The sequence below is a fragment of the Zingiber officinale genome, chromosome 9A (genome assembly GCF_018446385.1).
Source record: "Zingiber officinale cultivar Zhangliang chromosome 9A, Zo_v1.1, whole genome shotgun sequence".
Classification (NCBI taxonomy): Eukaryota; Viridiplantae; Streptophyta; class Magnoliopsida; order Zingiberales; family Zingiberaceae; genus Zingiber; species Zingiber officinale.
Genome location: NC_056002.1, coordinates 106,104,361 through 106,118,316, shown reverse-complemented (window position 1 = coordinate 106,118,316; position 13,956 = coordinate 106,104,361). Strand labels below are relative to the sequence as shown.

The following is a 13,956-nucleotide window of genomic DNA, read 5'->3' as shown; positions in this document are numbered from 1 at the left end:
GAAATCTAGTAATTAAACTTATTGTTAATTAATCAATTGGATAATTAATCTATCACTTATTAACTACTTAATAATTAATCAACAAAAATAATTAAGGTTACCTTAGTTTTCGGCTCCCACCTCGACGGTGAGCTTTCTATTGCAAGTGGCCAGTGGAGATGCTGAGGCTGGGGGTCGACGAATCCAAGCAGACGGCTCACAGTGGCAGCGGGTGGTGGTGGCACAAGCTGCGTCGATGATTTGCAAAGGGGCAATCAGCTACTGTTCACAGCAAATTGCACACAACAAGGGAGAAAGGAAGGAGGGTGGTCGGCGTCTGGGCGGTGGTAAAGGACACCTGGCACGATTGGTCACGTGCTCTAGCCGAGAGGAAACACGGCTGTGGCCCACTCGCTCACGGTGGACAACAGCGGCTTCGCCGCCTCGAGACGGCGGCAATGTGCCCTCCGCGTTTCGGCTCTGGCAGAGAAGGGATGGCACGATGGTCGACTACGGTGATGGAGGAGAGGGACACTTCTCCTGCTATCGAGTGGGCAGAGGGTGGCGTGGTCATTCTCATGCCGGAATTGCATGCACATGGGAGGGGGAGAAGTGGAGTCGGAGATTTTTAATCAAACTTATGTTTTGGATTAAAAAAAATTAAGTTTATTTTAATCGACTTCAAATTTAAATGCAAATTTCCAAATATACTTTTCTTCTATCCGACTTATCCCCTTAAATATAATCAAAATTTATTTTAAATTCTGAAAAAATCTTATAAAATCATATATATTCTATTATGTTTATTTCTTTAATTATTATTAATTAAATTAATATTTTATTTCATATTAATTTAAATTGGGTGCATAATTTATTAATTTGATTCTTCTCTTGTATAATATATAGTATATTGGAGCATCAACAGAAACGTAACCATTCGTCATTCATGTTATCTTGAACAAAGGAAGGGGTCTTCCTTCAGCGATCGACCTTTCTAGAGGGGAGATGAAAGAAAGTAGGAGTACGGCCTTGCATTTTATCTTGGTAAGATTTGATTAAAACTTGTACGCTATACATTAATTTTAGTTGATTTTTTTTATCATTAATTATACCTAATCAGGAATTGATTTTTTTTATCATTAAGATTTAGTGATAATTAGTTTAATTTGATCAAATATTATTATAATAATTTTAATTAAAATTTTTTAATGTAAAATAATTGATTAAAGTAGTTTGGTGAAAATTATAAATCAAAATTTGTTTATTATTAATAAGAAAAAAAGGCCAAAAAATGGCCTAAAAAATATGTTTACTTGGGAGAGCAAGCTCAATGCTGTGTTCAAGAACAAATTTACTCCTCCAAAAGGTAAAACCGAACCGCAAAGGATGCAACTTTTCTTCCATTTCTTCATCCTCTCACTTTGTTATGTTGGATGATAGAGTTGTTATATATCGCGTAAAGTTATTGTATTAGTGAGGATTTTATGTTTTTGCAGGTTGAAGTGAACAATAAATAAATAATAGTGTGCAATTTGCTTATTGTTTTTTTCCTCTTTCCTGTTATCCGTTGATATGTTTAGCGGAATAAATAATATCTTTTGATATATTTACTCTAAAACGTGAGATTAGCAGATGATATTTTATTTAATTATCTTTTGCAAGAAATAATGGTTCCCTCAAAGAAAGCAAAAAGTTGGTCATAGATTTTATGTTCTGCACTAGCAAACCTGCTTTGCCTTCAGCAGCTGGTCATAGATTTATTCTCAATTTTTCTCTTTAAATCAATAATAATTTTTTGGTGAATTAAACTTATAGTTCTCTTGCTAATATTGCCAATATGATAGTAATTTGACTATAGTTTGTTGAAGTTTAATTGTGATATTGATTGTTAATATAATGCCTCCATCAAAGATTGAAATCGTAAATGACCATTGGTTCGTCTTCTTTCTCATTTCTTTGCTTGTCTAATTTTATTAGGAAGAAAAGTAAGATAGCATGCTTTTCATTGGATTTAACTTTGAAAGCTCTATGTATAATCTAAAATTTGATATTGACTTCTCCAAATTGCAAGTACGGGCATGGATTCAACGTTGAGATTTCAAGCCCACGTGCATATCCAAGGTAACTTCCTCAAACTATTCTATGCAAGTGGAGGTGCCAGCTGAAAGAGTAGTGATCCTGTTCAAACCAGGAGTCAACGGACGTTGGGGATGTGGCGCTCCCTGCTGGATCCTCGAGTGCTCTGGCGAACCTGCAACAAAACCGAGCTGGGAGGGGTGTCCCGGCGACGACCCTCCGACGCTCAAATCAGGCGAGGAATAACAAAGAGGTGGCTTCAGAGATTCAGACCAGCGTGCCTCCGGTGAAGAAATGGAGACCTTATATAGACCTCTCGAAGGAGCCTGGGCGCGCCAATCAAAGCAATCACCTGCTTTCGACCATGCCCAGGTATGGGTATGTCAGAAGGGCATCCATGCCCAGGTATGAGTCTGTCAGAAGAGCACCCATAAGGTCATACCGCTACTGTATCAACCTCTCCATGATGTGACGGCAAGACCCTCTATCGTGAAATCTTGTGTACGACATAATCATCCGACATGCCTTTGCTGACATCCCATATTCCGAGCCGAACGAATAGGCCGCTCGGCTAACCTTTGTATCCTCGCCCTTATCCTGGCCGAACGGACCACCCGTTCGGTCCTTCGGTTCCAGCCGGGCAGACACCCGCTCGGCCATTCAGTCCTCCCGCCTTGGCGTCGGAAACCCAAGCCTATGGCTAGGTTATCTCTAGCTCCGCTCGGACCTGCTCAACTGCTTGACGCGGTCATTACCCGCTTAGTCAACCCTCCATCCGTCCTTAGGCTGGGACTCTTCAGAAAATGGGTCCCCCATTCTTAACGCCGGATCAAGTAGAATCATCAATCATCTTCCTCAACCCTATTCTCGACAAAGATATATAGCTAGCGGATGCAAAGGGCTCAACAAGCTAGGAGTCTTGGCATTAATGCACAAAACCTATTTGTTATTTGTGTAGAACAACATAATTTATTATTTGTAAATAATACCTTTATTTAATGCATTCAAATACGTACAAAGCAACAGTGAGTAATTATTTATATATCCTATTCGGCTATTCGATTAATTCGATCCTACCTGTACAGACAGTGTCCCAACCTCTCACATTAGGATGGTGGGACTCACATTTAAATGTGGATCCCACCATCCTAATGTGAGAGGTTGGGACACTGTCTGTACGGACAGGGTGAAATTTACCCGGCTATTCCTGTAACATTCACTAATGAATTAAGCAGTATAAGGAGGGATGCCTTGTTCGTTCCAGAAGTAGTTCTCCGGGTCAACTCGAGCCTTGACTTTCGCGAGCTTCTCAAAGTTGTGCAGGAAGTATCTTCTTCCCCAAGCGCTTGCCTCCTTGTAGCTCGTCCTGCCTTCCTCTGTGCTGATCCCCAAGTCGATGTCCTTGTAGTTAAGATACGCAGCTCTCGGATTGCTCGACACGTGAGGGGTCATGTAGTCGTAGAGCCTCCTCATCCACCTCAAGTGCCTCGCCGTAACCGCCGCCTCTGTCTCGAACCACCTCATGAAGTACTGAATGTTATACAAATTCCCCTTCCTGTGAGGGAAGGCAATGGCGTCGTCTTCTATCTCCCAAAGCCTTCCGCCCCACGGCTCAAATATCATCTCCAGAGGCTCCTCCTCCCCCTCCATCATAACCTTCCATATCCCCTCCCATGCCTTCTCGGAGATGGGCTCCCTCACGAAGTCCGACTTGGCTTTGAAGGAGCTGTTGAACGCCGGCCGCCGGTTCAACAGCGCGCGGGTATTATTCAATGCACGCCCATCGAAGTAGAGAGTCGACTCCACCCAACTCACCTCGTTGCAGTCCTCGGCCCTCACGCGCAGCTCAGGGAAGCTCTTCTTGATGGCAGCAAGCGTCGCGCGACGCGGCCCAAGGAACAGGCCTTGGAATGTGGCCTGGATCGTGCGGTTCACCGGCGCTTCTCCGATCGCAATCACCAAGGCCCTGATCCATAGATCGTCGGCGAGCCGCGGCGCGATGCTCTGCCATGAATGCAGCAACCTCGTCGCACCCTGCCCTAGCGTTCTGCTAACGGAGAACACCGTCAGCTTGGGCGGCACCGGAACGAGTCGCAATTTGTAGGCCACGACGATGCCGAAGTTCGCCGCGCCGCCTCCTCTTATCGCCCAAAACAAGTCTTCCCCCATGGTCTCCCTGGTCAACAACTCGCCCTCGGCGTTGACTAGCCTGACATCAACGACGTTGTCCGCGGCGAGGCCGTACTTCCTCTGCAGCGACCCAATGCCGCCGCCGCTGATGTGCCCACCGACACCGACCGTGGGGCAGATGCCGGCAGGGAACCCGGCAGTGGGGCTGGCGGCAGCCACGTTGTAGTACACCTCGCCGAGGGTGGCGCCAGCGCCGACCCAGGCGGTGTGGTCTGCGGCGTTTACCTCGATGGAACGAAGGCCAGAGAGGTCGACGACGGCAAACGGGCCATCAGTACTGGAGAAGGAGACGTAGGAGAGTCCCTCGTAGTCATGGCCGCCACTCCGGACTCGGAGGCGGATGCCGTGACGGCGGCCGCAGAGAACCGCGGCCTGGGAGTCGTGGTCGACGGAGGGGAGGATGATGAAGGAGGGAGTCTCTGCGCCGGAGGAGAGAAACCGGAGGTTTTGGACGGAGGAGCGGAAGAGGGTGGAAAAGGAGGTGGTGTTGGGAGTGTAAATCTTCGAAGGAGAAGAGGAAGATCCTCCGGTTGCTTCAAGAAAGCAATTGAGGAAGTTGGCTTGTGTATGATTTGCTGCGTGAGAAGTGCAGAGGAGGAAGAAGATGAAACAGGAGAAGATGATAGTGGTGGACGCCATTGCAAACTTGCATGTTCTTCTGCGTAACACGCTCTAGGGGACTATATAGAGATCGAAGACGCAATATTTATCCAAAAAAACCCTCCTCCTCCTATTACGTTTTGAAAAGATCCATATAGTTTCACAATTATTAAATTGTCACTTATTGCAAAAGTATTACCGAAATGTCTCTAAATGATGAATGATTATTGTTTATAATTCAAATATACACAATATCATTTGCAAATCAAATTATAAGGCACATTCCGTGGCATTCTTTTACCATGCTTTTTGTAAATTGGAAAGTAGGAGGTGATGTATGAAAAAAAAAATAAAGTTGGTATATGATACAGTAAAATACATAAATAGGTCCAGTTTAACCTTCACAGACTAATTAATATATAGATTATGTAGAGTTTTCTTTTTTTTGCCTTTTCTGGAATTAATTAATTATCGAATGCAAATTTTCATTATTTCTTAATGCTTCATAATTTACATGAAGAGCATCATATTGATATTAATACATAGGTGTTATAACATGTAAATAGTGTTCCAAAAAAATAACTAATATGGATGAGTGCTGTCACATAGGTGTTATAACATATAAATAGCCTTATAAATAGTCTTATAAACTAATATGGATGAGTGTTATAACATTCACATATTAACAATATTCAACTAATTTAAACATTGATAATGAGCAAATTTTATAAAAAAAGCATTTAAAAAAAAATTGAATATAAAAGAATAAATGAATAGTGAGGTCAATAAATAATCAATATTAATATTAAAATAAATGTGACCGTATGTTAATAAAAGAGTGGTGTTAATATAATAGGTATATAACATGTTATTTAAAAAGATGACATATATTAATGTTTAAATCAATACGGATGTCCTAATACATGTAAAGGTATACTTCACCTTATTTTGATACATTAAGAGCATTTGTATTAATTTGAATGTTAATATATACCACTTCTTCAAATAACATATTGCATACTTATTATATTAACACATTCTTTTCATTAACATACATTTACATTCATTTTAACAGCATTTGTATTAATTTGAATGTTAATATATACCACTTCTTCAAATTAAATAACATATTGCATACCTATTATATTAGCACATTCTTTTCATTAACATACATTTACATTCATTTTAACATTAATATTGATTATTTATGGGTTTTACTATGTATTTATTCATCTTTATTCTTTATATCCAAAATTTATTTATTTTTTATAAAATCTACTCATTAACCATGTTCAAATAATTGAACCTTATTAATTTATAATTATTATAAAACTCATCAACATTGATTATAACATCATTCAGGTGTTATAAAATTCATACATATTTTTTTTAAGGTAAAATAGGTAAATATACTACATATTTTAAAAAAACATATCAAATATTTATTATATTAATATTTTTTATTAGCACACCCATATTTATTTTAATATTAACACTGGAGTCTCACTATCTACTTATTTATTTTTATTGCTTATAAGCAAAAATTATTTTCTTATTTTATGATTTTTTTATAAAATCGATCATTAATAAAGTTTAAACAATTGAACGTTATTAATTTATTATAATACTTATCAACATTGATTATAAGTTTATAACATCATTTGGGTGTTATAGAATTTATACATGCCAATGCCCAAATATCTTCTTTTTTAGGTAAAATATGTAAATGTTTCATGTAATATCTATATATTAATTTTTTATATTTATTGTCTTAAGCATATAGAATACGTAAGTAGTTTACAAAAAAATATTGTTAAGATACGTCACTTTGATTTTGGTAAAACACGTGTCAAAGATACGTCACTTTGATTTTGGTAAAACACGTGTATTTGACGTTGACATGGATATTTATAGGAATTTTTTTCTAAATAAGGGACAAAAACAAAAGATATTGGGTATAAAAAACGTTGTGTTTCTGAATTTATCACCATGTACTTTTTGATTTTTTACGATGATCAAAATTTTCGTAAAATCGGATAGATTAATTAAAATTATTATTATTATTGGCTACGTAATTATTGCGTATGTTTTTGGGATAGATTATATATATTTTTAATAATTGGTCATTCAAATATTATTATAAATTAAATAGTTGACTAGGCTATTCAAAATACGATTTTAAAAAGATCATTTAATTTATTAATAACATGTAATGTTTGCCCATCCGCCTATAGCAGATGAAAAATTTTTATGGAGCTATTAATCATCCTCAAAATTAATCAATTCAAAAAATTAAATATTTATATTTAAAAAACACTAATTATTTATCAAAATTTGATGTTATTCATATCTTATTAAATAAAGTGGTTGTATTCACATGAAAAACTAAAATACTAAATGGTAAATGTGAAAAGGACGTTTTTTTAAAACTAATCTCCAAAAAAGACATCATATATTAGGGGATAAATCATAATTAGATATAATTAGATCATGATCACGATCTAACCTCAAATAGTTACGATCATATTCTGAATTTATCATCCCTCCAAGTTATAGTTTGAATTGGGATGAATGTTCGGAGACCGTCAGAGGTGGGCAAGTGGCCAGGCTGTAGGTGTCGAGCAGGAGACAGCTTTCGACCACTTGTCCCGACCCAAACTATAACCTGATAGGGATGATGAACTTAAGGAGAGATCACAACCAATTACGGTCAGATCGTGACCACAATCCGGTTACAATTATAAGTGATATATTTCATGATCTATTTTTTTGTGGACCAAGAGATCTGACCTCTTTTACCATATATAAAATGATATAATTATCTTTAAATATTATTTTAATTATTATCCTACCTATGTCTCTAGCTAAATTGAGCACATTATAGTAACTATAAAACTGTAGTTACTATATTGTTATAGTAGTTACAAAATTATAACGACTACAACATAAGTTTTTTTTAAGACAAATTATTTTGAGTAGTTGAAAAAATTTTAAACTAAAAATTAAAATTGAGCAGTTATAGTTATAGGTCTCATCTGATAATTGAATAAATTTTAATTTGATATATTACCGCATGATTTAATTTAAATTAAAAATTATGATATCTTAAAATTTAAAATTAAATATTTACATTATAGTTGCTGCGATGTATATATTAAACCCTAAAAAATGAATGCTATCAGTGTAGTTTTTATGTTTTTGTTATTATTTTAAAGTTATGTTCATTTTGTTGAAGTTTAATTATGTGATAAAAGATAAAATTGTCACTTGACGACTTCTCTAAGATGACCCTTCACTTTCTGAAAAGGGATAAATTATGGAGAGTTTTATCCAATAATAATAGCATATAAAAAAGGTAAGATAATCAGTAGTAAAGTATTTTACACTTATTTAGAATTGATCTCGGATTTATCTGCTTAATCGAGGATTTTTTTTATAATTTTTTTTTTCCGAAGTTCAATTGTCCATCAAGGATGTCAACTTTGTGGGTTATACTTTTAAAAATTTTGAAATCGTAAATGACCATCAGTTCCAGGCGTTGGTCGGTCTTCTTTCTCATTTCATTATTGCTTGTCGAATTTTGTTAGGAAGAAAAGTAAGATAGCATACGTTTCCTTGGATTAATTTAACTTTGAAAGTTCTATGTCTACTTTAAAATCTGTCCTCAATTTCTTTATCCCTGAGTCTTCCATTTCTATTTGTCTTTGTACAGCTGAGCTGAAGAAAAAAGAGTAATGAGTCACAGAGGCCAACAATTAAACCATTGTTTGATGTTGACTTTTCCAAATTAATTTGTTTGGATAGCAATTTGTTTGTGGAGATAAGGCATCGCACATACAGATTCAACGTCAATTTAAGTTCACATATTCAAGGTTGCTTCCTCAAACTACTCTCTCTGCAAGTGGTGGTGCCTGAAAGCGAGCCCTTGGAATGTACTTGTTGTCTGTCAGATTGTTCAAATTAATTTCAGTGGATCTCATTTGTAATCTAAAACGACTTCACAAGTATTTTTCTGTAATTAAATGCATTCAAATACAAAGCATAAGTAGTTGTTTATTCATCAAGCAGCAAAAGGAGGGATGCCTTGTTCATTCCAGAAGTAGTTATCCGGGTCAACTCGAGCCTTGACTTTAGCGAGCTTGTCAAAGTTGCGGAGGAAGTATCTTCTTCCCCAAGCGCTTGCCTCCTTGTAGCTCGTCCTGCCCTCCTCTCTGCTGCTCCCCAAGTCGATATCCTTGTAGTTAAGATACGCAGCTCTCGGATTGGTCGACACGTGAGGGGTCATGTAGTCGTAGAGCCTCCTCATCCATGTCAAGTGCCTCTCCGTCGACGCTGCCGCCTCTGTCTCTAACCACGCCATGATGTACTGAATGTTATACAAATTCCCCTTCCTGTGAGGGAAAGCAATGGCATCGTCCTCTATCTCCCAAAGCCTTCCACCCCACGGCTCAAGTATCATCACCAGAGGCTCCTCCTCGGCCTCCATCATAACCTTCCAAATCCCTTCCCATGCTTTATCGGAGATGGGCTTCCTGACGAAGTCCGACTTGGCCTTGAAGGAGATGTTGTACACCTGCCGCCGGTCCAACAGCACGCTGGTATTATTAAATGCACGGCCATCGAGGTAGAGATTCGTCTCCACCCAACTCAGCTTGTTGCAGTCCTCGGCCCTCACGCGCAGCTCACGGAAGCTCTTCTTGATGGCCGCAAGGGTAGCGCGACGCGTCCCCAGGAACAGACCTTGGAATGTGGCCTCGATCGTGCGGTTCACCGGCGCCTCTCCGACCGCCCTCACTAAGGCCCTGATCCATAGATCGTCGGCGAGCCGCGGTGCGATGCTCTGCCATGAATGCAGCAACCTCGTGGCACCCTGACCCAGCGTTCTGGTCACGGAGAACACAGTCACTTTGGGTGGCACCGGGACGAGTCGCAACTTGTAGGCCACGACGACGCCGAAGTTGGCCGCGCCGCCGCCTCTTATCGCCCAAAACAAGTCTTCCTCCATGGTCTCCCTGGTCAACAGCTCCCCCTCGGCGTTGACCAGCTTGGCATCCACGATGTTGTCGGCGGAGACTCCGTACTTCCTCTGCAGCGACCCGATGCCGCCGCCGCTGAACTGCCCTCCGATACCGACCGTGGAGCAGATGCCGGCAGGGAACGCGGCGGTGGGGCTGGCTGCGGCCACGTGGTAGTACACCTCGCCGACTGTGGCGCCAGCGCCGACCCAGGCGACGCGGGCTGCAGGGTCTACCTTGATGGAGCGAAGGCCAGAGAGGTCGACGACGGCAAACGGGCCATCAGTACTGGAGAAGGAGACGTAGGAGAGGCCTTCGTAGTCATGGCCGCCGCTCCGGACTCGGAGGCGGATGCCGTGACGGCGGCCGCAGACGACTGCAGCCTGGGCGTCGTTATCGACGGAGGGGAGGATGATGAAGGAGGGAGTCTCTGCGCCGGAGGAGAGAAACCGGAGGTTTTGGATGGAGGAGCGGAAGAGGGTGGAGAAGGAGGTGGTGTTGGGAGTGTAAATCTTCGAAGGAGATGAGGAAGATCCTCCGGTTGCTTCAAGAAAGCAATTGAGGAAGTTGGTTTGTTGATGATTTGCTGCGTGTGAAGTGCAGAGGAGGAAGAAGAGGAAACAGGATGACATGACGGCGGACGCCATTGCAAAGCTGCGCGTTGCACTGCGTAAACGCAATATATAATGGACCCACATAGATAACATATTTATCGATCATTACCGTCCCCTTCAGCAAAATTTCGGTTAATCGAAATCATTGATATCGAATGAGAAACTATTATTAATTTATTTTTTTTAATTTTAAATCATAAATATTTCAATTTATTAAATTCAATAATTTTAAAATTTTGAATTCAACTAAATAGATTGAAACAAATTGATATTAATTGATCGATATATTTGAATTACAATTCAACTAATCAATCAAATTGATTCTATATTCAATATAGATTGATAAATCGATCCAATTTATTAAATTTTATTGATTAATTTAGTAACTAATTGTTTTAATCTATTTTATATTTGTTTGATTCGTTCAATTTTAATAATAAAATTCTAATAATTATATTTAATTAAAAATATAAATTAATTAAATTCAATTGATTTAATTTTTAATCGAATGGCTACTATGAAACATTACCCTACGTTTTGAAAAGAAGCATCTAGTTTCACAATTATTATTTTATCCCTTATTTAAAGTATTATCGAAATGTCTCTTGATCCTACTTGAGACCGTCAACGAATGAGCCACCGTTGAGCTGAAATTGATGTTGATTTTGTTGTTGATCTAATCACCAAGGAATTGCGGGGACTAGTGAAAGGATTTATCAAAGTCTGAATGGAATAGAACAAGGAAGAGAGGGTTGGGATGAAGGTTAGGAGATTCCCTAACGCAGTCACTCTGTTGCTTAATTAAGTTTCTGGCAGGAGAGAATGAAGAAGAAAGAGAACCATAATTTAGGATTTATGGAAGCTAGGCGTGTGAGTACTTGCGCCTACGGAAGTAGGCGATCTTTTATAGGGTTGTAGTTGTACCGTCACGTTCTCCACGTGTTCCGAGATTTCCTCTTACGTTACTCATGTTTCCTGCAATAAATAGTTATGTTTTTCCATGTTCTCCCACAAAATAATTGTTGGTTCTTGTTAGGTCGGCTAGAGCGGAGGTAAATAGCCCTATAATAAAATAGAACAATCTTTTACTTTTTGAACTTAACAAGGATATAAGTTAGTTACGCACAAGCAATTAACATTAAAGAAATAATAACAACTTAAAAGAAAAGAGGCACAATAGTTGCTTGGTTACAACCTACTGTTGGTGCAGAGTGCTTTTGAATTAAACTTGAATTTTGATGTTGTCAAAGGTTGAAGTTAAGTCTTGTTGCGATCTAACAAGTTGACCAAGTGTGTAGGCTGTTTACTCAATCGGGAAAGTCCTAGTTGGAGGCTAGGCAGGAAAGACTTAGCAGATTATGGAAGCTAGGCGGAAAGTCCAAGTGGGTCGAAAGGACTCGACAATTGGCAGGGAAGCTCAATAGGTTTGGAGGACCGAAGATCGAGGGAAAGTCCTGGGCGACCGATCCAATACTAAGCGGCAAAGTCCAAACAGGTCTGCAGGACCAAGGTTTTGTTGGAACTATAATGTTGTTTTGATGTGATCAACAAGTTAAGTTATGTATTGTGGTGTTTTAACCTTGTGTCTAAGTGTACAGGAGCTTAGGAGCACAGGGAGTCAAGCAAAAGACGCAGCTAGCGAGAAGGACGACACGGGAGAGAGCCGACGGGTTCGGTCCGTCTGAGGGATGAGGTGCTGCGGAAGAGTACGTGGGCAAACGAGAAGGAAGCACGCGACGTTTCTGAGAGACGAGAAGCCGGAGTGGAAGGTTACTCGAGAAGGTCGGAAGTTGAGTTCGGGTGAGCCCTATTCCAGATGGCCGAGATCACCCAACTAAGCGGAGTCAGAGCGGAAGACCCAGACCGAAGAGAGCTGAACCGGAGTAGAGGGTCCGGACTGAAAAAGTCAACATTGTTGACTTTCTTGGTCCGGGCGCCCGTGTTGGTGCAACCTTAGGTCAAGGTTGACCTGGTTGACTAGACTTGAGTTGACTGGACTCGAGTTGTGTTTTGATGTTTGACGAGTTATGTTTGACAATGGTTGTATCTTGATGTTTGACAAGGATACAAGCTTGGGAGATTGTGGGTGCAACTTGTGGTCAAGGTTGACCTGGTTGACCCGAGGTGAGTTGACCTGACTCGGAAAAGTCCAAGCAGGGAGCTTGGCACGGGAAAAGTCCAAGCAGGGAGCTTGGCATGGGAAAAGTCCAAGCAGGGAGCTTGGCACGGGAAAAGTCCAAGTATGGAAGCTTGGCACATGGGAAGTCGGAGAGGGCTCGGTAGCTCGTTCTCCGGACTGTGGTCAGAGAGGGCTCGGTAGCTCGTTCTCTGGACTGGATGTGGAAAAGTCCTGGTGAGTGAAGCCAGGCAGTTAGAAAGTCCTGGTGAGTGAAGCCAGGCAGTTAGAAAGTCCTGGTGAGTGAAGCCAGGCAGTTGGAAAAGTCCTGGTGAGTGAAGCCAGACAGTTGGGAAATCCTGGTGAGTGAAGCCAGACAGATTGGAAATCCTGGTGAGTGAAGCCAGGTGAAAACCCTAGTGAGTGAAGCTAGGTGAAAGTCCTGGTGAGTGAAGCCGGGCAAGGGAAAATCCAGATGGATCAAGGGTGATCGGACATCTGGTGATGGGAAGTCCAAGTAGGTCATAGGATTGACCGGATACTTGGTACGGAGAGAAAAGTCTAAGTGGGTCAAAGGGATTGACCTGACACTTAGCGGGGAGTCCTAGCAGGTCAAGGGAGTGACTGGATGCTAGGCGCAATGTACCAACAGGTCAAGATTGACCGGATGTTGGTTTGGACTTGGTTTGGGCGAAAACCATGAGCTGGATCGATCTGGTGATCGATCCAGTGATACCGCGAATATTCTGATCGGTCTGGTGATCGATCAGTAACACATCAGTAGCATACTGTGTGATAACTGATCGGTCTGGTGACCGATCAGGAGTCGATCAGAAGCGACGATCAGGACGCACTGATCGGTCCCGGACCGATCAGGAAATTCCTGATCGGTCCGTGACCGATCAGAGGTTGATCAGCGGGGACCGGCTTGACCTGATCGGTCTCCGGACCGATCAGGGAACTCCCTGATCGGTCTGTAGACCGATCAGAAAGTGATCAGTAGCTTGCCAGGCTACTTCTTCTTCCTTGGACCGATCAGTGTCTGATACTGAGCTTTGTTGAGCTCGCTGCTCAAGCTTCGCGTGAGCTTCGTCCGTTGCTGATCAGCTTGGCGTGAAGTTGCTGCTTCATCGCCCGCGGTCGACAGAGAAGGCAAGCGAGTGTTGCATTCATATTGTTGTTTGTATTTGCTTCTTGCTTTCCTTGTACTCCTTTCTTGTTGTTACAAGTATTGTGGCGAGGTTTCTCCACCCACAAGGAGCATCTATTAGCCGGTTCTCCGGGGACTCATCCACCGACGGATTGATAGGCTTCGTCCACCTTACGGACACGCCGAGGAGTAGGAGTTTGTCTCCGAACCTCGTTA

At 41.1% G+C, this 13,956-nt stretch overlaps 2 protein-coding genes across 2 annotated transcripts; both read right to left on the bottom strand.

Annotated features, from left to right (window-relative positions):
- Positions 1-3,247: 3,247 nt before the first annotated feature.
- Positions 3,248-4,884, bottom strand: LOC122019427 (berberine bridge enzyme-like 22). The gene has a single exon (XM_042576894.1). The coding sequence runs from the start codon at positions 4,882-4,884 to the stop codon at positions 3,283-3,285; it is 1,602 nt and encodes a 533-aa protein (XP_042432828.1). The 3' UTR covers positions 3,248-3,282.
- Positions 4,885-8,842: 3,958 nt separating this feature from the next.
- On the bottom strand, positions 8,843-10,556 carry LOC122018719 (berberine bridge enzyme-like 26). Its single transcript, XM_042576118.1, has one exon. It carries the CDS (start codon positions 10,505-10,507, stop codon positions 8,906-8,908), a length of 1,602 nt encoding a protein of 533 aa, XP_042432052.1. The 5' UTR covers positions 10,508-10,556; the 3' UTR covers positions 8,843-8,905.
- Positions 10,557-13,956: the final 3,400 nt, after the last annotated feature.

What these genes read in the sequence shown, in the direction of transcription:
- LOC122019427 (XM_042576894.1), bottom strand. Translation starts at nt 4,884, where the DNA reads ATGGCGTCCACCACTATCATCTTCTCCTGTTTCATCTTCTTCCTCCTC.
- LOC122018719 (XM_042576118.1), bottom strand. Translation starts at nt 10,507, where the DNA reads ATGGCGTCCGCCGTCATGTCATCCTGTTTCCTCTTCTTCCTCCTCTGC.